The sequence below is a fragment of the Rhamphochromis longiceps genome, linkage group LG8 (genome assembly GCF_057381845.1).
Source record: "Rhamphochromis longiceps isolate RC_006_pf linkage group LG8, R_longiceps_female_GT1.1, whole genome shotgun sequence".
Taxonomy (NCBI): domain Eukaryota; kingdom Metazoa; phylum Chordata; class Actinopteri; order Cichliformes; family Cichlidae; genus Rhamphochromis; species Rhamphochromis longiceps.
The window spans coordinates 32782461-32806324 of NC_140564.1; the positions used below are offsets into that span (position 1 = coordinate 32782461).

A 23864-nucleotide genomic window follows, 5' to 3' on the forward strand; every position below is an offset into this window, starting at 1 on the left:
AACCACAAGTACCTAAAAGGTAAATTTATAGTTAATATTTAATAATTGCTTATTAGTTGTTGAAGACTTTGTGCCAGGTCTCTTGCCTTTCCGGTCAGCAATACAAACAAAGTTAGTAGCATGTAATGAATATAAAGAATGAAGCCTTTATTCTGGAGCTGTATTAAAGGAAAACTTTATGTAATGCTAAATTAAGTTGGGTCAGCTCACTCTCAAAGCGTATAACGATGCAATGTGCGGATTATTTTATAATAATTTAGAGAAAATCTTGTTTTTTCCTTCACGTCTCCTTTTTTGCAATGTCAACCTAACCGTGGTTTGAGACGCGCCCCCCTCCAAGCCCCCTGAAATATGCGCAGCATACAGACGCCTCTGAACTACCAATCAGGTGCAAGAATGAGGAAGCTTTAGTTTGGTTTCCGCCAATCAGAAACGTCGAAGGGAGGCGATTGTCAGTGTTGCCACAGCGATGATGTTAAAGCGTTATATTTGTGCTGTGAGTCAACGGACTACTTTCACTGGTTATCAGAGGATTGTGTTGGGGATTAACTATCAGTGAGGCGTCCTCAGGCTCTCCAGCTATGGTGCCATCCCGCTTTTAAAGTAAGTACTTGACGCTGACGTTATTGCTTTTACGACGGGCGTTTTTGGCAGGTTGATGGGGCAACATTAAAGGAGTGAACAGTTAGCTCTGACCAGACTTCAGTTAAATAACAGCCGTTTTTATTTCTCTCCAGCTGAGCTACATCAGAGCTTTACAGATTTGATTTGCAAATCAGAAGCAGTGTTTTAATGCTTTTAAAGGGTAAAACAGACAAACACACCGATTTTCACAGGTTTAGCCAACGGGGAGACCAAGCTTACGCAGCTGTAATAACTGCGTTAGCTTAGTGAAACTAACGTTAGCGTGCTGGGGGTTTGTTTTGCTTCAGTTTCTCGTTTGTAACGACCAATAGAGACTTCTGTGGTTGAGAACAGACGATTGGCTAATGTAGTTAACAAAGGTACACCTGCCGGAGTGTCGGGAGCGAGCATGTTGTAGGAGAGCTGCTCGGAAAGGTAAACATTCACGGTAGCTTCATGCCTCAAACATGCCTTATTTATGGCTAAGTGGGCCGAACCAGTCTAAATAAATAAAAGGTTAAAAAAAAAAATTCACGGTACCGATACTGTCGCGTTATTTATAGCACGACGTTTTAATTGGAGGTATTTAAAACTAACGTGACTGGTGTTATTCTTCATTTGTTGGGGGGCATTGCAGCTGACGTCAGGTGAAGAGTCTCAGGTGAGCACCTGTGGCAGGAAGCACAGGTTGATTGGAGGTGTAATTAAAGATTTGGGATTTTCAGATTCCAAAGTTTGGGAATATTTTTCATAAAAATTAAGATAACTGCGCGACTTTGTTGTGGAAGGTGTTTCGGTATTGTGACCTTCCTTCAGTCCAGTGGTTCTCAAACAGTGCAGGTGGGGAGCAGCTATCATAAAATGACAAGTAAAGTCATTTTGTTTGTTTGTTGGATTCTTTTTTTTTTTTTAACTGCTGAGTTATTCATCCACGAAGCAGGTAGACACGGTTGCTTTAAAGCAATTACTGAAAGAGAAGCGTTGTGATAAACTCCATCCCACTCATTTCTTAATATTTTGCTCCAGTGACTCAGAATGTCTTGCCATTTTTAAAGTAGTCTTGAACAATAGTTCTCCAGGCTTTCTGAAGGTCGTTCAAATTTTTTCTTTGGGAGTGCATTTCAGCCATTGGACTGTCAAAATTGATAGAATTATGCAGCAGCTTCTGGAAAAAGCCTGATTGGCAGTTGCTTCATTTTGCAGTAAAAGCATATCAGACTCAGAATCACAATCAGAGAGACTTTATTTATCCCCAAGGGATATGGAAATAAAAACACACTATCATGGCTCAGTCTCCACAGAGCCTGGACATCAGCATTACGGAAGCATTGTCAGATCATTTTGACAGAGAAAGAAAAAGCAGCGAACATCCACAGAAGAGCTTTGAATGTCTTTGAGAAACCCAGAGAACTATTCCTGAAGATGCTTGGAAAAGAGTTCAGGCTGTGCTGAACAATAAAGGCAGTCTTACCAAATATTAACCGTGCAAACTGTTATGTTTTTTTTTTTTTTGCCTTTTATCATTGAGTTAATTACACCTCTAAATCATTCCCCTTTTTTTAGTGTAATGATGCAAACTCAACTAATTAATGGCTCTCTGGGAAAAACTTTGCCCACCCTTGATTAAGAGCCTGAGATATCTAAGTGCTTGTTCAATATTATTTAGCAATGTGAGTCTATTTTTCTGTATTCAATCTGCTCAAATGTAAAGCTGTCAGTTGTTAGGATTATGGAAAGAAGCAACTGTAGTATTTTACTTCTTTGTGATCCAGACAACTTGTGAAGAGCTGTAAGCGCTTTTCTCCTGTGTAGTAATCCTGGAGTAGGAGTGCATTTTAATTATAAAATTCACGTTATCAATGCAATATTACCACTATGCAGCTGTCCATCAGGATCATTCGTTAGTTTTCACATCTCTCTCTGTTTTTGAGCTGGTGTAAAAGTAGTGCGTGGTGTTGTTGTTGGTTACCACGGGAAACAAAGCAGCCAAAGGAAAAAATGGCTGTTATTTCCTCTATTGTTGTGGTTTCGCACATTGAATCCTCAGGGAAATGGCATTTGTGGCCGACCGTGTCGATTCAACTCTGTTCCAGGTTTTTAAAGGATGCACACAACACGCAGCCCTTCGTCCATCCCATCAGGTGTCTCAGGAGACGCCCTGGATCTCAGCTTGTCAGGCTCCCAGCTGTCTATGTCCAAAAGGCCCAGCAGTGCGTCGCCGGGGAAATGCTTCTCTCGCTCTGTTTCGGTCTCTGTGGCGGGCGATAGCAGAGGCAAACGCAACACTTTAGTGAGTCACAGATAATTAAATCAGAATGTAGAAATGCTTGTTTCTGAATTCTTCACATAATGTCTGGAATGCTCTTTATTCTGCAGAGCGACACCAGCTTTGGCAGCTCGCGATCCATCAAGAACTTGAGGCGGTCCAACAGCACCACGCAGGTCAACCAGCAGGCCAACATCAGGTGCAAACATAGAATCTGGGCACTGTACAATGAAGCACGTTCAACATAGCCAAGATGTCTTTTACTTGCACTTCTGCTGACATCAGCAATCAGGCTAAGCAGTCACGTGATTATGATTATTAATGTCATAAATCAACCCAGCTTTTATCAATCTATCTGTGAGCGCGTTCACATGAAAGGGACGATGTTGGCATCATCTTAACTGGCAACAGAGCGACTGATTTTAACAAATGAAGATAAACTATTGGAAAAATATGTGGAGGTTAAACACAATACAGACTGAAAGTAACACAACTGCTGCAGGTAAAGCAGCAGGGATGTGAGTGTGTGCAAGAGGAAAAGTATAGTAAGTGCTGCTTGAATGTGTGCGGGCTTTACACAAAGAGCTGCTATCCTAATAAAATTCAGTCTATTTGAAGCCAGGAAGAAAATTTAACTATTGGTATGACAGCTCCATCATTAAGATAAAGACAGTTGCGTACTCTCTTAAATTAATGTTTAGATGTGCACACAGTCTTAGATTGTATTCTTTCATCTGCAGTGACAGTGATGTTAAACAGTCTGTGGGTGAAGAATAAATACAAAAGCAGAATTCAAATAGAGACTTGGCCTACATACATGATTAACAAGTACTTTAGTTACCTTTACTTATCTGGTATTCTATATTGAAGGATAGAGAAAATAAAATTGTTTGTAGCAGCAGAAAAAAGCAAAGCTTCACCAAAGAACGCAGAGAAAGGAAAAGACGTCTGAGGGACCTTCCAGGAGAGGTGATGCTGTTTTCTGGAGAACTGATTATGATTTGATGTTTGATGATTTCTTATCTCAGTAATACTGTGAACCAGAGCAATGCACCCCAGTAAGAAGTGCGTTAAACCTGGAGTTATCTGGATAAGCTCCTGCTCCTTATTACAAACCTCTGTCGGTAATAGCACACTGTGACTGTCCGGCATTTGCAGCCCTGAATTTCTATTTCCTTATCTCTGACATTGACAATCTGCAGTTTATACAGAACACTTTGTACTGAGACACATACTCTGCTAATCAGCCTGGGAAAACCTGCTTTTGGGCTCTGTTAGATCATCAAGCATCATTCCACTAACGCACAAGATCTGAAATCTGAAGGTCATGTTTGTAGTCAAAAAGAATGCGTACATCTTAGATAATGTGCAGGCTTGAAGCCGTGTGTGTCTCTTTCACCTTTGCTCTTTAAACCAAAGTGTCTCTCTTCAGCGAGCAACAGCTGGCAGCCCTGACGCTCCAGCAGCTCGGACAATGGGAATTTTGGCGCCCCGGCTCTTGCATGATAAAGAGCGGAGGGGTGCCGGGTGGCTGTTGCTGGGGGTTGCAGGGTGCATAGACTTGCTTTGTCCCTCATTAGAGGGGGAGGGCTGGTACCTCTGGGGTCAGGTTACCCCCTTCCACAAGGACACAGTGAAAGGAGAAGAAGTGTGTGTGCATGCTGTGGTTGCATTGTGTGGCAGCTGCCGCCCTCCCCTTCCTGCCTCTGAGGATGCAAAGCTGAGGGGCTTTAAATGTAAAGACATACTAAGCACTCCCCTCACCCTCCAAAAGTCTCCAGAGTCCTTTTCAGGCTGTCATTGGGTCACTCGCCAGCCCTCTCCCTCTCGGCTGCTTCCTCCTCCTAAAGCAAAAAGTAAAGGAATGTGCAGCCTGAATAGTGTTGTCAGATTTCTTTTCATTGGGCCAGCTGGCTTCAGCCCCCTCCCTCACAGACACACACGCTCATTTACACACTTACACAGACGGAAACACCAGCAGAGGCCGAGCCAGACAGGAGGTCACCCTACATCTGTGCCTCACGACGGACAGCTTGGTGCATAAAGCTATTTGAAGGCTGCATGATGAGCCGTGGGATCAGCATATGCATGCGTTTACATGGGATCCATAACCCAGCCCATACTCCCCCCAGCAGACGGTCAGTTGCTGCATACTGAATTCCAGCGCTTGGGGCTACAAGAGTAAGGATGAGACGCGTTTCTGCAGCTGTCATTACAACATTTATCACAGAAGCTCCCACTAAAAGCCACAGCTCAAGTTTCTGCTTTGTGTCACTGCTAAGCCCCCGTGCTGCACCCAGATAGTGCTTTCAGCCACATTTAATGATGTTTTCAAGACTTTTTTGGCTTACGGGTAACATTTGAGTCTTTTAAAAAATAGCAAAAAAAGCAAAATCAAGTAAAGCTGCAGGTCGTGGAACCAGAACCGCAGTTCAGTTCACAATTCTTGACCACTCTTTAAACATTACAGCTCTCAACCGACTAGCATTCTTAACAGAGTATTAATAGCCTGATATCATTATTTTAGGAAGTTGAGTCTACGAGTGTACGTTCGTGCCAGATTTAACCGATTTTGCTCTAATTTGCACATCATGGCACACCCGTAGCTACATTACTGTTTTTTTATTTTGTCCAAACAGAAATAAAAATAAAATCGTGGTGACAGTCGCAGTAATGCGTCATGTTACAATGATAAAGTAATGTGAGCACTACTTCATAACACTCTGTTCTCAGTGGTATCCTTCCATGCAGATGTTCTTTCTGATATCATCTGTCTGTGTTTGTGGTCTAACTCCTGCCTGTTGTTTTCCTCAGTGAGGACCAGAGGGAGGACTACTTGGCCCTGTTTGACAGCAGCTCCGATGGACGCAAGAAGTTGGCGAGCCTGAGCAAGACCTCGCCAGACAGAACCACATGGAACATCCTGGTATTTACCTTCGATCTTATTCTCACTCTGTCGTCATATTTACACCTTTCATAGAGGAATTATTTACCGCGGCTCGCTGCAGGTTTCTCTTCTGCAAAAGTTTTATTTTGACAAGTTTGTCAAGTTTTCCAACTGATGTATTCATAAAAAACTACAACGTACAGTACTGCTATAACTCCACAACGGCCCGACAGGGATTCTCGTCTGGAAATGTTTGAATGCTGAAGACGTGATGAACACAAAGAGTGCCGATAAAAAGCTGATGAATGAGACGAAGCACTGAGGCACACTGTAAGGACAAGATCAAAGGCTGGAGACACTTGAATCTTGAAAAATTGTTGAAACAGTACGGCTTTACAAGCAGATACATTTCAGTTATTTGGCAGCTGAAGTAACCAGTAACAATGTTTAACAAACTCTTTGTGTCTTTCCAATCATACACACTTTCTAGATTGTCGTGTTTTGCAGTATTTCAGGGTGTAATGACTGTTTGTTTTCCACCGTTAAGGACGACCAGCCGAGAGCTTTCCCCCCGCACTCGAGCTCCCGCAGCACCGGCAGCGTGGACTCTCCCACCAGCCTGAAGAAACGAGAGCCTGGCATCGCTCTGGCTGCCAGCTTCACTGCCAACAACAGGTGGGCCTCGTCTCCCACACACACACACACACACACACACACACACACACACAATAGTCCAGGTGTCTCCTTGCATTGCTGAATTCTCAATGTTTAGCCGCTTCTCGTATTTCATACCTGTTGATCACAGCAGCTGATATTTCTTCAGAAAATTCCACCCACACAGAATATTTCTTCCATGAAATATGTCAGAAAAAAAATCCTGCGTGGGCTGAGATTGTAATTGGATAAGAATATGTCTTAGTTATTTTAATGCCTGCGGGAGGATGAAGTGGGGAAAGATGAGCTGATGAGTCTGATTGTCCTGTTTTGGTTTTGTTATTTTTGCACAGGAGCAACAAGGGAGCTGTGGGTAACTCCGTCACCACCATCTTACACAATAACTACTCGGAGAAGCCGCTCACACCTAAGAGCTCCAACCAGAAGCCTTCTTTCAAGTATGTCCTGAAATCAAAGAGCTGCTCCCTCACACAGCTTCAGTGACACGTCGTCGATTATCTTCACATTTACAGTCCGCTTTGCGTCTCGATTAAAGTTTTTTATTTTCCGTTTTTCTTTCAGTAACATCTTGAAAGCCACAGCGAACGACGAGGTGTCGCTGGAGAGCGGCTCCCTCACTAAGTCCCAGAAAAATTTCTCCACCACCTCCCCCGCCTCCAACAACAAATCCCCAGTGTCAGCTCAGCACGGCAGCCCTGTCCTGCTACGGAGGAGGGAGGTGACAGAGGAGGAGGCTGAAAGGTCAGACCCACATGACAGTGTTTCCACTGTGTGCGTGTGAGCTGCTCTGTTGTTTTTAGTCTGGGCGACCTGAAAGTAGTGGTAAAACTGACGTTTGTCCAAAAAAACCACAAGCACTTCTCTTGTGTATCTGCAGGTTTATTCAGCAGGTGAATCATGCGGCGGTCACTATTCAGCGCTGGTACAGACACCATGCCAAGAAGCGACACGCTAACCAGGCAGCGCTCAAACGCATCCTTGACAGTAAAAGAAAGGTATCTATGTGCCCCTGCAGGCTGTCTCACAGCTCCCCTTTTATTCGGCGTAATATTAACTGGGTTTGTCTTTCTCCTTGTTTTGCGGCTGCACTGAAACAATCTGCATCTCTCCTGTCGAAGGAGTGGGAGGAGAGAACAGAGGAGGAGAGGCGCCTGGAGCAGCAGCAGAGGAAGGACGAAGACAGGAAACGGATTCGTGAGGAGAAGGCTCGTCTTGCCCGCCTCGCTGCCATCCAGGTGCTCACCTCTGATTACACAGCATGTGGTTCCATAAAGTTATGAGACTGAAGCAGAACAGCCTCAGATAGCTTTAATCTTGGATGTTATATTTTATAATGCAATTGTGAAACATGTTTCGTTGGACCTTCGTAGTAAAGATTTTCATTTAAAAACTGCATTAGCAACCACAGACTGTATGTCAAAGATGGATGTCGCCACTGTGAGGTCACCCATTGGTTTAGGACTCAACATTAGTGCTTTTGCTGTAAAGTTGGACGTTTTAAAATTGGAGTCTGTGGACTGAGTTGTTTCTATAGCCAGCCTCAATTATTGGATTTTTGGCACTAGCTTCATTTTTTCCGGCCTGCTGTTTGCTGTTGGATGTTATGCAACTGTGTAAAACTAAGAGCACCATGTCCATATATGAAAGGAGGCTTTGTGGATCCAAGTCTACTTTGTAAAGACATTGATTGTCACTTTGTGTCTGAGTGCTGCACAGTTTTATCATCAGCATTACGTTTATCTCCCCCTGCTGGTCTGTTACAGGAGCTGCAGCAGAAAAGAGCTCACAAGGCTGCAGCAGACACACAGCACGCAGCAGAGGCGGAGCCTGAAAACCTGAGGCAGACCGCCGTGGTAGGCCGAAAGAAACTGCCCAAGATTTCCCCGACCAACAAAAGTCCAGCCTCACCGAGCAACAACAGCCCGATGTCGCCCACAGATGTTAAGACGAAGAACACAGGTCCACATTGTTTCACTTTGCAGTGGAATATTTCTTATATAGTGCTTTTCTACTAACATGTCTCATTCATACACACATTCATAAAAGGCCTTTTTCCTACATCTGAGTGCTTTCTATCAAACATTCACACTCAGTATCTTTCAGTATCGCGGTTCTCGAGCAGCAGGGGTTGAACCGCCATCTTTCCAATTAGTAGATGCCCTCCTCCACCTGCTGACTCCCACATAATTACTGTTAATGTGTTTGCAGCTCATTTTAGGACACAATGTCTCATTATTTTTCATTAACAAATATTATAGGAAGTAATTTATATTCAGTGGAAAATCCAATGTAGTCTTTAAAAATATACAGCGTATAAGAGCCCTGGTTGTTGTTATTCAGCACTATAATGTAAATATTACAGCTACCTACAGTCTTGTCTGATTGCCAGGAGAGTGTTATGAGTAAGCATGAATAAAGTAGCAGTAATATGTTTATTGATTTATTGTTTGTTTCCACAGACTCTAATCTGAATGTTGTGGCTGACTTGGGTGATCTGACCTTCAGAGCCATTTCCCCAGCTTTGTCCAATCACAGAGGCTCTCAGTGCTCCCAGGTACCTGCTTAGCTCTCCAGGTAATCGATTCTTTGTCTTCCTTGTATTGATATGTTAAATAAATATTTTTGGGTTTGCAGGAGGACAGAGCAGAGGAAGACAATTCCCAGGAGCCACATCAGAGGAGTGAGAGGAAACCGATCCGTAAGGAGAAAGCTCTCCTGATCCGCCCCACTGCTACCAAAACAAACACGCCTGATGTACGTGCTTTGTGGTAATCCCTACTTGAGTGTTTAAGTGATGTTTTAAATGAAAATACTATTTGTATAGTCGTGATGTAAAAGTCTCCCTCTGTTTAAAAGTTGTCCTTTGTCTCCCTCTGGTGGTGTGACACAGGGACCGCAGCACATAAAAGTGCAGCAGGCCGCAGAGACGCAGCACACTCTGGAGGTGGAGTTGGAAAACTCGAGGCAGACTGGTGTGGGAGGACGTAAAAAAACGCCCAAGATTTCCCTGACCAACAAAAGTCCAGCTTCACCGAGCAACAACAACAACCCGATGTCGCCCACAGATGTTAAAACGAAGAACACAGGTCTGTGATGTGTGTCTCGGTCCCAAAAGACTTTATTAAAGACTGAAACGAAATTGAACTACTTTGCATTTAACATAAATAGTGTCTTTGTTTCCACAGACTCTAATTTAAATGTTGTGGCTGACTTGGGTGAGCTCAGCTTCAGAGCTGTTTCCCCAGCTCTGTCCAATCGCAGAGGTTCTCAGTGTTCCCAGGTAAAAATGAAAATTTCCAATATTCCTTGTTTTACCATGCATTTTCTGTTGCTAATTCTTGCATCTGATCATTTTTAAACACATTTGCTCTGTTTGTGCTCCAGGAGATCCTGCAGAGGTCGGTGAGCGTGGAGGACCAGAGGCAGGGAGCCTCATCCAGCAGGGCTCAGTCTAAAACCACCCTCAATGAGCTGCTGGACACCCTAAAGCTGTTGGAGGAGGAGCCGGAGAGGCTGTCGGAGCCGAAGTGCTACCGCAAAGAGAAATACGCCTGGATCGATGAGGTCAGCGCATTATGTTGCACTAATTTTTATGGTTTTTCTTGTAAGAAATTTTGTGAACTAACAATGACGCTGTGGCTGTAATTAAAGGACGGGAACTCCAACTCTTTGACCACTGATAACCTGGAGCGTCACGGCCAGCTGAGCCACCACCCTGCACTGCCAGATGGGGGCGCCCTGCTCTCTGAGGCCAAGCTGCAGAGTATCATGAGCTTCCTGGATGAGATGGAGAAGTCAGAGCAGGAGAGGCCACGCTCTGTCACCTCAGGATCACACCGAGAGGTCAGTTTATTGGCTAAAGCGCCACAATGTACTTCATTTAGCAAACTGACACAGATTTGAACGTTTCTGACCAGTTTGGGTTCTTTAAAGGTTTGATTTAGAATATTTAACAGAACAAAACATGTATTATGTTTAAGTAAAGGAAACGCAGTTAGGTATACTGGTTAAAAAATAACCATAAATCTCTGTGGGCTGAGAATAAACAGACTGTGACTGTGTGCAGGTGTTTTTCCCTATAATTGCTGAGGACCATCTAGTTAAGCCAGCCCTTTAAATTTATGGATAGATGTTCTGTGAGTCTGTCCCTGGTTGTTTTATCTAAAACTGAAAGGTGACATGTTGGCTTCGCTGTGCTTTCAGGCTGTTTTGTCTGAGGAGGAGCTGGCCGGTGTTGAGCAGGCGTCGGCCACTGCTGCCGAACTCACCGGCTCCATGATGAGGATCAAACTGGAGCTGGAGGAAAAGAAACGCACCGTCAACATGCTGCAGACCGCTCTGGTAGGAGAGATTAACACTTGTCGCTGTTTTTACCTGCTTTAGATGGTCGCGCTTACAGCTCGTGTCATGTCTGTCAGGCCCAGCAGAGGGAGCTGACGATAAGACACGTGAAGGAGACGGAGAGGGAGCTGAGCAGGAACTTCCAGCTCCAGAAGGAACAATATGAATCCACCATCCAGAGACACCTCACCTTCATCGATCAGGTATGCACTCGTTTCGTCTTTGTTATTAATTTACGTGGTTTCTACTCGAATATTTTCAAACCTTGTTTGTATAATCGGGCCAATAAAGGTTGATGTTGGTCCAGACAATGATGAAGCAATACAGCACACATGCAAAGAGTTGGTAAACAAGATGGGCTTGTCTCGACGGTCTTCGATGTTTTCCTGTTGAGTGTTTCAGTGTTTTTTAAACATCACATCTGAAAAATGTTTGTTTCTTCAGCTCATCAATGATAAAAAGGCTCTGAGCGAGCGCTGTGAAGGAGTGGTGGGAGAACTGAAGCAGGTGGACCAGAAGTACACCAAGAAGATCGCACAGATGCAGGAGCAGCATGAAATGGTAAGAGAGGTCCCGAGCACTTGTGCAGATCTCTCCTGCCTCTGCTTTGCCTCCTGCGTGACTATGTCGTGCTTTCTTGCAGTGCTGCTTTTGTTTAATTTTCTCTTTTCTCTCTATTTCCCCTCCTTCTTCTTTACTGTCTTTCTTTCTTGTCTGTACACGTGTTTTGTTTCCTGCTTTTAGGTGTGGCAAATTCTCGGTCCCTTGTGCGAGGTAACTTTTTTTTTTCCCCTCTTCTAACTAAGTCATCTTTGGAACAGTCGTTTCCTTCATTCTTCCATCATTTGTCATTTCATTTTTCCACACACTGTTTCTCTTGGCCAGTCTGTTTGCATGTGAGTCTCTTTCATTTATCTACATTTTACATTCAGATGAAAAAGCTTACACTTCTTGATGTTATTTAAGTTTTTCTTTGCCAAAGATTTTAACCCTACTTTTCCTTTTATTACCTTTCACCATCACTGTCCCAGTGTCAAAGTCACCTAAGAGCACCCTACTTTGTTTAGAAAGACAGATACTGTGCTGCTTGTGTATTAAAGATCTTCATCATTTTGGTGGCGCTCAACTTTGATACCATAATTTTACCCTCTCCCCTTCCCGACTCCCTCGCTCAACAGGAGATCAAGAAGTTAAAAGACCTGATGAGTGCCACGGAGAAGATCCGACGGGAGAAATGGATAGATGAGAAAACCAAGAAGATCAAAGAGATCACAGTCAAAGGTAGCGCAGACAGAGCCTGGAAATCTGAGCTTACAGCAGCTTTACCAAAGCGCTGCTCAAACACACAAGGCAAAGAGGAAGAATGCACCCTGCTCCAGGAAGACGTTTTGTTTTTATCAACACTTTTGTTCACTTTATATCAAGAAAATAAATATTTCTGATTCCACGCTCTCAGATTCACATATCGCCTTTTACTCATTCAGATTTCATATGAGATCTGAAACACAGTTTCCTGACAAAGGTATCAGACGGTGTCATGGAATTTATTCCCATTTATAGCACCAAATCACAACAACAGTCGCCTCAAAGGTCCTAATAATTAAGGTAATTATTAAGAGAAACCACAACCATCAGATGACCCTTACATGACCAAGCACTTTGGCAACAGTGGGAAGGAAAAAATCCCTTTTCAACTTACCGGTTGAGGCTGACAGGAGGAAGACAAGACGAACAACATGTGTGGATATATATTCATATATGTAAAAGCTCTGTTTTGGTTTAGTCTTAACAGGCCTTCAGCTTTTCTTCTGTGCTGATAAAGTCTCAGACTTTTCACGTCCCCGAACTTTGCAGGTTAATGTTGCTACGCACTTCAGAGATTCCTCCTGCTTAGCACCTGTTATATCACAAGTGCACAATATGACAGCAAAAACATAAGCAAACAGTGTAATGAAAGCAGCACTTTGCATTCATTTGCATTGAGATTATTTATCAATTAGTCTATTATGCTGTTTAACAAGATACCAACAGAGGGCCTTCCACTTTGAACTTGAAGGCCACAGTCAGCCTCAAAACTGGTAGAAACTATTTGAGTTCATTCGTGTTCTGGTTTTGATTTGAAGCTGGGAATATAATTATGTTCTCTTTATTTATTTAGAGAGGTGTGGTAAATATTAGCTTGTAATGCCTTGCATCGATATTTGTAATATAACAGTCTTTTTCACTGTTGAGCTCTGCAGTGGTTCATGTCGGACAATTAGCTTTATGGAGGCTAATTAAAAAGGTAATACTGATTTTAATTAGATCGTTTAATGTCAAGGAACCTCAGAGTGCACGAAAGTGGACTTACAGTGGACCAAAAAAACGACTTTAGTAAGGATGTCTTGCTCTTTGCCAGTAGTCTCACACAGCCTCTGGTAAAATTATCTGCTGTCTGCTGGGTCCAAGGTGTGGCCTTTCATTTACTTTGGCATAGTCAGAGCTGTATTATGTGCTTGACAGTTACCAGACAAATGCTGGTAAATAAACTAAGTAGTGCAAACACAGCAGTTGTTCTGTGTGTAGCTTGGATTATGGGCAAAATGAACAACAGTTTCCAAAAGCTGACCGTGCTGTTCCACTGCTCTGTCTGCTGTGGGCCGCTTCCATGAAACGTCACAGGCTGTTGTCAGCCAGAGCTGATGAGGCGTTTGTGGCAGGCCCGAGGATGTAGAACTGTATTTCAGAGGCATTTCTCTCCTGTGTTTGCTTCTACTTCACTAACACGTTCAGGTTTTTGATTAAAGAAGTGAATATTAAAAGTTTGTCCTGTGAGCTTTAAACATCGTGCAGACCCTGTCCATCTAAAGCTCGAACATTTTTTCTTCCTCCTCTCAGGCCTCGAGCCCGAGATCCAGAAGCTGATCTCTAAACACAAGCAGGAGCTGAAGAAGCTGCGGACGCTCCATGAGGCGGAGCTGCTGCAGGCGGACGACCGGGCCGCCCAGCGCTACGTCCGGCAGTGCGAGGACCTCCGTCAGCAGCTGGAGAAGGAGAAGGAGGAGCAGTGCCAGAGAGAGCGGGAGCTAGCCAAACAGAGGTGGGCGTGTCACAGTATATACTCTGTCTACCTGCCCAAGGCTCTCTATGCTCAAACAGATGCAACAGAAACAGCTAACATCAGCATTAAACTGTCTTGGAATCAGTTTTCAAGACTACATGAATTTCCAGCGCACAATGTTTTATAAACTTTTAGATCAGGCATTTATGGGGGTGGCACTCAGTGTGACATTCAAACCTTGGATTAGAGAAGATCTGAGGCAAAAAAAACAACATCCAAAATGCCCTTTTCTTCTTGTGCTTGTGCTACAATCAGCTGACTAACACGTGTTCTATATTTTGATAAATTTGACCCCATTTTGTTTTTAAAATAAGGTAAAACCTTCTTTAGCTACAGTCCTCGTGATTTCCTTTTGGTGAAAGGACAAAACCTCTTTCATGGGCACCAGTGCTTTTATATGCAGGAAAGCCCTGCTAATGCAACAGCATCATTAGGCATTAATACTTCCACTAATCCTTTCCTGTTTTTATAGTTTTAAATGGATTAATGAGATACATTAGCTAATCTAATGATTGTAGCGCACACCAATAAAAACATCTCAATGCTGCAAAAAAGCCCTCAGTCAGCCCTTTGCTCATGCAGGGAGTCAGTGCTGGAAATCCTGAAGATGATGGAAAATGCAAACTTGGAACAATGGGCTTTCATTTGGTACGAAAATGAGACTTTTGTTTGCATTTTATATTAATTAAATATTAAAATAAACTCAGACATTCAGATCAATGTGCTTACATTAAAAAAAGGTGAATTTTATTTACTTACGCAGGTTTAGTTTTAAATTTAAAGTGAAGTCCAGCTGACGTGAAGATGACCTTCCATCATTAAAGTTTACTCTGCATGTTGCTGATGAATATTTTTAGTGTTCACATGGTTCAGATGAGAGACAAAATAAAGATTCTGGCTTTTCATGTTACTCACATCATGGCACACACCAGTCCACGTTAGCAGCTGTTTCTTAATTAGACGCCTGCGTGTTTTACAGGCTTTTGTGCAGATTTAGTCATCGTCTGTGTTTGTGTGTCTGTCTCTCAGATATGAGAAGCAGCTTCAGGAGGAGGAGGTGTCTCTGCAGCAGCAGCGCAGGCGTCTCTACAAGGAGGTCGCTGATGAGAAAGAGAGGCTGGCCCAGCTGGCTGCAAGGTAAGGTCAAAGGTCAGGTTTATCTGCACGAGCTATTTTAATGGATCTTTACAGGATCCTTTCCCATATAACACATCCTTAATGAGTCAACAGTTTTTTGGCATATGGGATGAGTGTTGATGTTTCTGTCCATCTCCAAAGCACTGGTTTGTGTTTGTGTCACAGGCAGCGCGCTGAGCTGGAGGATCTGCGGCGGCAGTTGGAGGAGAACAGCTCTCTGGCTGGACGAGCCCTCAAAGAAGAGCTGGACAAGACCAGGGAGGAGCAGGAGAGGAGACATCAGGTGAGGACACTGCAGAGCCGCGTCAAGAGCCTGAAATAAGTCTGCGTTCTATCAGCATCACGAGCATCCATCTGAAAGTCTCACGCTGAGTGTTGTTTGTGCGTTTAGGTGGAAATGAAGGCATTACAGGAGCGTCTGGACATCGAAAAGCAGACGTGGGAAGAAAACTACAAGAAGAAAGAGGTTTGTGCAGCCTTGTGCTGTATCTGCTCTCATTCGCTTCTTCTTTTCTTCAGATTGAAGTGTGGCTGCTGTATACTCTGTCAGTGGGAAGTGTTTGACTAACTGACATGTAGATATCTAGGTTACCTTCTCTTGCTTGTTTGCCTGGGATTATTATCCCTTCCCTTTCCTTTTTCCAGTTTGTGTATCAGTTTCAGACAGAAATGTTGAAATGTGCGTGTCACAACACAGGAATGTGGCAGGTTTCCAGCTGACCTCTACCCTCCAGCTTTCTCCTCAAATCAAACTGTGGATTTGTAGCAAAACATGAAACTGTTTCTCAGAGAAAGCAGAAACACTGACAGTGGAAAAAGAATTAAAAAGGGCGCGATGACAGATGAGGCTGAACTGACAGTGTTAGAATTCAGTGCCATGTGTGTAGACTAACAGCATGCGTGTTTCTGTGTGTCCACAGGAAGCGTGGCTGCTGACCCGTGAGCGCGAGCTAAAAGAAGAACTGCGAAGAGAACGTGACAAAGAGATAGAGCTCGCCATCTGGACGCTGGAGGAGGAGACCAGCAAGGACAAAGAGGAGTGTGAGAGGGCAGCGGAAAACAGGTGCGTGTGTGTGCGTGCGTGTGCGCGTGCTTGTGCGTGCGTGCGTGTGCGTGCGTGTGCGTGTGTGTGTGTGTCTAATTTAGACAGTGTGACATTATTAGACATTGAATACGATACAAAAAATCTAGCAACCTGGGTTGTTGCCCAGTAAAGATTCACTACAGTTTCTGCTGTTGGTGGCAGATTTATCTCTGTGTTTTTTATCATAGATGTTTCATCATTTAGTGAAATATCAGTGAGAAACTTTCAAAGGTCCCCTTTTACCTAAATTTGGATCCAAGGCCCATTTAGTAGCTGTGACTCCTTCTGTGTCAACATCATCTCTAACGTGGATGTGCTTTAATAGTACAGCATTGGGCATTTTTTTTAGTTTGTTTTTAACAACTATATTAAAAGTCACATTTGTGTTCTGCATTCCTTTTACAGGCTAAAGCGCGTGAGGGAAAAGTACGAGACCGAGCTGAGGGAGCTGGAGCGCTCTGAGAGGACGGCGGTGGCGAAGCAGCAGGACCTGAGGAAGCAGCAAATGGAGACGGAGGGAGAGCTGATCAGACTGCAGGCCGCACTTAGACAGAAAGAACAGGAAACTGAAGAGATCACGCAGGTAAGGAGCATCATTCAGAGAGAGAAACTAAAATTGCAGCTTAGAAGTGATTTGAGATTATTTGCCGTATTATACATTTACTAGCCAGTGGAAAGTAGACACAGAAATGGAAAATATGTTTAGACAGATCCGGTAGAATTCCTCCAACTTCCCTCATCAGGCCAGGGACAAGTTGGCGGAGGAGCGCCGCAACCTGGCGGAGGTGATAAGGCAGGAGTTTGCCGACCGCTTGGTGATGACGGAGGAGGAGAATCACAGGTTGAAGGTGGAGGTGTCAGAAGTCCGAGCGAGGATGCGGCTGGAGGTGGAAAGGGTCACACGGGAGAAAGAGGAAGAACTGGCAGAAGTCCACCAACGGTAAGCTGGAAGGGACAAAATGATTTAAGTAAAATGGTAAATTTTAAAAGCGAATTGTATTATTTTTCAGTTTTAAACCCCTAAAAACACAATTAAGCTTCAAATATCAGGTCTAATTCTTTACTAGCACAACCTTTAACTAGTATGGACCATTGTTGAAACTGGGAACTAATGAGAAACAACAAATATTACATCCTTTGGATTTACTGGGAAAGAGAGTTGAGGCTCGGGTGTGAAATTGATGATTTTCAGGGTTTTTATCGTTAAGAGAGGACAACGTTACTCTCAATGTTGTTGGCGCATTTCAGGAGGACGCTGCTAATAAAGTTACACAATTATACAGTGAATTTGCGTTTATTATTATATTTACAACATACCACAGTTTTTGTCTTGGTCGTATCATTTTATTTTGTTGTATTTATCCACGACACCTTAAATGCCGGTCTGTGAAAATATTGTCCGACGTTAAACTGATCTGTGGTGCAAAAAAGGTTGGAGACCGCTGTACTAGAAGGCTGAGCGGTACCACTGGTCACCACCTGTAATTTTTAAATGATCTGTTCTGACATTAACTTTATGTGTGTAACCATTTTGAAGCCAAAGCTGTGAGTGAGTCACCATCTCCAGCTGTCTGCCTGTGGATTTAGGTCAGCAGCAGTGTCCAAACATTCAGTAGGTCTTGTCAGAGGCCTGCTGGCTGCTTACAGATTCCCCCTGTTGAAGGTGCAAAGAGAAATGTTGGCACGCGGCTTGAAAGTGAAGCTCAGACTTAATAAAAGGTGGAACCTTAAGCAGCTCCACTGAATGTCTGCCAGTTTGTAAGAGATGCGAAACACGAGAAGGACAGAGGGTTGGAGCAATTCTGAAGGTGACCTGATTAACGTGAACGCGACGTTCAGTGCGGCTCTGAAACGTTTGTCTCCTGAGCAGAAGGCCGGCTCTGTGACACTGAATCTGATTAATAAACATTCAGGTACTGTGGCAATTTTCCAGATGTTCAACCTGGCTGCAGCACTGGTGACATCCAACACTGGTGCAGGATGGCTTCAGTCGGCGTTTCAGGTCATTAAAGTAACAAGATGATTCAAGTCAAGGGATTCCTGGGAAACTGGAGCTGACTAGCTTACAAAGGCAGCACACACACGATTTCCTAAATTATCAGCATATTATTTATCAAGGCTCGCATTTCAGTTTATTCTTAATGTCAGGAAATGTCACAAGGAAGGCAAACATACTAAAGTGCAGCACCTCAGTTCATTCTCAATCTGAAACCACCGCTAAGCAGACTGTCTTCTCATTTCCTGTGCCTCACAAGACTTAAACAGCGTGTGGGTGGGGTTAAACAGAATAGGAAATGCTGTGTAAAGCCTGTGTACATACACTGGCCTCATTATTTGAAGCTTAGGCTGTGTTTAATATCAGCAAACTTCCCTGTGACAGCATATATCAGGCACACAGATTAGCCACTTAAACACATTCCCAAAGCACCTGGCAGTGTAGCTTTAGGAAAATATCCCTGATGTGTGACTGTGAGGGTCTGATACAGTCAGGATCACTCTTTGATGCTTTTAATTATTTTATTTTTAGTTTGAGGAACATATTAAGAGCTCTGCTTTCTTTTCTTTACTGAGGTTTAAATATGCAGACCAGATCGTGACACATGTAAACCAGGGGTGTCAAACATAAGGCCCGGGGGCCAGAATCATCCCAGCAAAGACCGGATGGCTTTGAAAAATGTGAAGTACCCCAAAGTAAATAAACACGAGGCAAACGATTAAATTGGAGAAAAGCTCCAGCTTTCCACTGTTGGCTATAGAAGCTTCTGCTCGTTACAGTGTGTCCACAGTAAGAAAAACAAAGATCAGTGAATTAATGGAAACTTTCTGTTTTCTAAGTACAGTCTGACACTGAGGCACCAGAACTGCTTCTGTAGTTCTTTCATTTACTACAGCAACGTTTCTTTATTATGTAGAAAAACTAAGAAATGCTGTTGAAATTAGATTTTTCTTTTATTTTTGTAATTAAAGGTTTTTTTTAATTTTTGAACATTTAAACAAACATAACAATACAAAACAACAAAAACCACACTCGGTGAGGGGAAAAAAGGGGGGGGGGGGGGGTGAGTAATTATAAATAAACTGTTGCACACACAAGACTCTTAATTCTTATTCAGACTGTATCTCACATTGTCATCATGCTGTAGACCCATAAAAACAGAAGCTGTCCCATGGTTCTGTTAGTCTCTGTCTTGCTGCTCAGTCTTCCCAGCATTGTCTCGCGTGCGGCATTTTCAGTCATTTTCTCCTTCCACACTTTCAGGGTTTGAGTCCGAGGTTCTTTCCAAAGTGTTAAAATAAGACGAACACAAGTCACAAGCCCAGTGTTTAACACTCTGAAGCCTGCTTTGTCTAACCGTGGCACCTCGCGTCTGTCCCCCAATAGGCACGATCTCGGTGATCTAGGTCATTTAACTTTCACCCAGCTCTTCATATATTTTCAAACATTTTCCCATATTGAGGAGACCAGTGGACATTCCCACAAAGCACGTACTAGCGTACCTTTTTGCTTCTTGGCACTTCCAACACAGGACATCTTTACCAGTTCCCATTTTATAAAGTCTCGTTGGTGTGTAATAGGACCTGTTGAGAGTTTTATATTGGATACATTTACTTCCAGCCTCCCTAATGTAAAACCCATTTTCAGAGATGATTGAATCTCATGTTCCCTCGTCAAAGGAACGATCCAGATCTTTTCCCCAAATACTTTTAAGACTTTTACATGTGTTGTTTTTAACCCAGTGACATCAATTATACCATTTCAATGCCTTTGTAAGTAAGAGTGGAAGTAGAAGGAAATTCTCTTTGAGACAACTGAGACAACTTTATTTGATCTTTCAGACAGTCTCTCATTTGTTAGTCTCACCAGAAATGGCCGGGTTCTTCCAAGTTAAACTTTGCTGTCAGATCTTTAAAAGACATGAGTGTGTTATCTTCATATAAATCACTTATTAATCTTATGTGCCACTGTGGCCAATAAATTCTTTTTGTTTACCTTTTCTATTTTTGGGTTGTGTCACAGGGTGCATATGTTTGAAAGTATGGGGACAGATTGTTGCCACACCATTTTTTGAAAACTTTAAAATAGGGTTATCTACTCTATTCCCTTTATTGTCCGGTTTTTGAGCCAGCACCTCAATGGGGGTAAATGGAAAGGCCGATTCACCTTCCATTATGACCCAGTCCAGGTTTGAATTTGTTGCTGCCCAGTGTTTACACAGCTTGGACATTTCAAATGACATGCTGTAATGTTTTATGTTGGGTAGGGACAGACCCCCTTCTTTTCTCGGTTGGTACAGTCTACCAAGATTGATCCGAGGGCCACCATCCCAAAGGAAGTGTTTTATCATATTAATAATAATAATAATGATAATGGATACTTTATTGATCCCCATGGGGAAATTACTTGTTTTTTCTCTGCATTTGACCCATTCACTCAGTGAAGCAGTGGGCAGCCCACTAAGCAGGCGCCCTAAGAAAATTTGTGATGAAATACAAATTGGTATCATTCCAATGAAATAATTAATCAGAGGAGCTACTACCATCTTTATTGTATTTACTTTGCCCCATAATGTCAACTGCAGCGTGCCCCACTTCTCCAAATTAGTTTTAATCCTACTAAGTAGTTTTCCTACATTATCAGTCATAATCTCATCAATATTCGGATTAAGTATTATTCCTAAATATTCCATCCATTTTTTTAAGATATTTCAGCTAAACGTGTGTGTGTGTGTGTGTGTGTGTGTGTGTGTGTGTGTGTGTGTGTGTGTGTGTGTGTGTGTGTGTGTGTGTGTCACTAACTCCATCAGCAGAATGTGAAGAAACAGCTCCTGTGACTTTATACCCACAATTTTGTGTTTGTGTTGAAGAGGTATCAGCAGGAGCTGGACTATCGTTGGGGCTGTACATTTGTGTAACCACACTTCATACCACAGGATGGCGCAGCGAGTCGTTTAACCTTTATTTAAACAGGTAGATCATTAAAAACACATCTGTATTTACAGCCCGCAGAGAAGGAAAGCCTCTTCAAATGGGGGCCAAAAATAAATTAAAAACCTTTCAACACCCCCGCCACTCTTGCGCATATTTACAAAAAGCATTTTTTACCAGTTTAACATGTTTCAGCTCCCATTGTTGGGAAGTGAAATGAGCAAATCCAAACCCACGACCCAGCAATGTTTTATTAACGTCCTCTCGTCTGTGCGTTACCAGAGTGAAATCGGCCATCTTGAAGAAGGAAGAAACCGTCAACAATCTTCGGAAGCAGCACGAGGTAGGACGGGACGTGCAGTCTGCCTGTCGGGGCGTGAATGATATGAAAGCACAGTGATCAGGAATGACTGACAGACGTGTCTAAACAATGCTCTCTCCTCTGATAGGCCGCCCTGAAGAGGGCGGATCACCTGGAGGCCCTGTGGGAACAGCAGAGGAAGCAGCTGCTGGAGAAGTGACTGACAGGATGTCCAGTTTCATCTCTCTGTGGACCTTTTCATCAGCGTGCCCGTCCCGACACGCCGGGGTCCAACCATTGTGATGCTGCTTTTTCTTTGGTTTGTTTGTTTTTCCTGCAGCGAGACAGGACCTGTGGACCCTTTGAAAGTTGAACAAGTTTCAGAATTTTGCCCTACCTCACTTTAAAAATACAAAAATTGGTAAAAGCACTGCACACACCCCCTCGCTCCGTTCCCCTGACCGTCACGAAGGAGCATGTTGTGTTTGAACGTCCTCATTTAAATGCCACAGACCAGGTGAACTTCCTGTTCCTTCTTTTTTTCTTTTTTTTTTTTGTGAATGTTCCTCTTCCTGTCTGGGGCGCAGAAATGTTCCCCACAGATGTGCTTCACCGAACAGTTCCAGATGTTTCTCAGACCAGCCCAGGCCTGCACCGGTGTGACGTGGGACACAGTGGGGGTTGTTCTTCTTTCGTCTGGAGGGCCGCTCACAACCAAGGCCCGAGATCAGCCATGAGCATGAGAGCTGACGCAGAGCTTCTGCCTTTTTTTTTCTGTTGAGTCATGCATTTTTGTCCCAGCGTCCCCTCAAGGCCAGCGCTAATTACAGGACCCATACCTCCCCCCACTTCTCACTGCAGCCCAGCTCTGAGCGGTTTGTTTTTAACGGGTCTTCGACCAAACTTTAGACCTAACGAAGCGATTTGATGAAATTTACTAACACAGATTTCAGACGTTAGAGAGAGTGTAGGATGTTGTTAGAGCGATGAGACGTAAAGGCAACTTAAAGGAAACTGAGCTGAGGAGAGCTTGTGGTCAGATGATTGCAGAGTGGCTTCTGAATGTAGGGAAGAGAAAAAAGAGAGAAGAGGGACTGAGGTAGATGTTGGGTGAAGCAAAGGAGGAAAGTGCATAGAAAATGTTTATAGGGTTAGGAAAGCAGAGCTGGGACCGAGCAGGGTGGTTTGGTGGATTTAAGGGGGCACGAATCATGTGACCAGAGCTTCAAAGGCGGCGCTGTGACAGACCATGACTCAAACATGCGTAATATGTGTTAAAAAAAAAAATCACAGAAAGTCATCGGGGGGAGGGGATTTATCGGTTCGTAGACTGAGTAGGGGAGGGGTGTTGCAGAGAGAAACTCTAAACATGGAAGTAAGGCCTGTTATTTAGGTACAGCATAATGTGACTGCAAAAGCCCCGGCAGTCTCAAAATTAGACCCCAGATGAGAAAATATTTATTCTTTCATCTTGCTTTATTTATTTTAGGACTCGTACACGACCTTCGTGGTGTAATATGTCCACAGAAAGGTCAAGGTTGTGAAGGAAGCTTTTCTCAAACCTTCTCAAGACGAAATTGTATTTTATTCCTTCTGTGAGGAACATTTACACGGTTACTAAGTGTGACGGTGAGACCTTAACCGCTCCATTTTTAGTCTATCTAAATACAGTATGTCAGGTTTTTTCTGACCTCCAAGTCGTCCAGGCCCCAATGTGTGAAACGTAATCCACCGGGACCCTGCTGGTTTAAAGTCGGGTTAGTTTGGCCACATAGTTAACCATTAAACCTGAATCAATGTTAACCCTCTCTGCTTAGCACAGATAATAATAATAATAATAAAAAAAAAATCCCACATGGGTGGTTGATGTGTCACACGCTCCCTGAGTTTCACTGTGAGTCAGCGTGGAGGCCTCGAAGCTGAAGCCGCCACTGTGGCCGTCGGCACAGCAGGCGGGGGGCAGCTGGGCTCGGACACGACAGGGGCGGCGATGTGAGTTGGCATTCCTCACGCATGCCCGTCCTACAAGTGCCAGTGAGCCTTTCTTTTGTGTGTTTGCATGTGTTTGTGTGTGCTTCCTCTCCTCCCCATTGTGACCTGCATTGACCCCCACACGCACACATTCACTGCAACATTATACGAAGCATTCCTGCTCTCTCCTGCTCAGCATTACATCTATAGCTCTTGAATGCACTAGTTCATTTTGTTTTAGTCTGTTTTTTATGATTATTCATTGTGATTCTTTGAAAAACTGTGAAGAGAATAAAAGGCAAAGAATGTTTGGAAAACACGCCGTGTTCCTCGTTTCTTCTCGCTGTGGGAAAAAAGACAAATGTTTACTTGTTTCTGTCCTCCGCCCTCCCGTCGTCCCTCGCTCTCCATAACTCATGAGCAGGAGACGAAGAAGCCTTCAGTCTCAGACACGATGGAGTCCACATAATGAGGTTAAATTGCTGTCGGTTTGGAGCCTGAAATGATTTATTGATGCTTTCTAAACGTTTAATTACAGAATTTAATGCTTGA

At 43.5% G+C, this 23864-nt stretch overlaps 1 protein-coding gene across 5 annotated transcripts; it reads left to right on the top strand.

Moving 5' to 3' along the window:
- The first annotated feature begins 456 nt into the window (after nt 1-456).
- Nucleotides 457-23631, top strand: cep131 (centrosomal protein 131). Of its 5 annotated transcripts, none has more exons than XM_085417128.1 (30): nt 457-603; nt 2718-2914; nt 3001-3089; nt 5705-5816; nt 6325-6452; nt 6785-6889; nt 7014-7193; nt 7330-7447; nt 7571-7687; nt 8216-8411; nt 8912-9006; nt 9087-9206; nt 9343-9538; nt 9638-9732; nt 9837-10016; nt 10104-10295; nt 10656-10793; nt 10871-10996; nt 11238-11354; nt 11538-11567; nt 11972-12074; nt 13671-13872; nt 14923-15030; nt 15196-15313; nt 15422-15496; nt 15951-16093; nt 16520-16697; nt 16821-17054; nt 21323-21383; nt 21490-23631. In XM_085417128.1, the coding sequence occupies exons 2-30, from the start codon at nt 2729-2731 to the stop codon at nt 21642-21644; spliced, it is 3897 nt and encodes a 1298-aa protein (XP_085273254.1). In that variant the 5' UTR covers nt 457-603; nt 2718-2728; the 3' UTR covers nt 21645-23631. The 5 variants fall into 5 exon arrangements, with proteins under 5 accessions (XP_085273254.1, XP_085273256.1, XP_085273255.1 ...); XM_085417130.1 differs by having other exon boundaries at nt 16858-17054; XM_085417129.1 differs by lacking the exon at nt 11538-11567.
- Nucleotides 23632-23864: the final 233 nt, after the last annotated feature.

Bases quoted from the DNA above. Each gene is read 5' to 3' on its own strand.
- cep131 (XM_085417128.1), top strand. From the start codon at position 2,729: ATGCACACAACACGCAGCCCTTCGTCCATCCCATCAGGTGTCTCAGGA. The intron at 10,017-10,103 runs GTCAGCGCATTA...CTGTAATTAAAG, and splicing joins AATACGCCTGGATCGATGAG to GACGGGAACTCCAACTCTTT. The intron at 17,055-21,322 runs GTAAGCTGGAAG...GTGCGTTACCAG, and splicing joins CTGGCAGAAGTCCACCAACG to AGTGAAATCGGCCATCTTGA.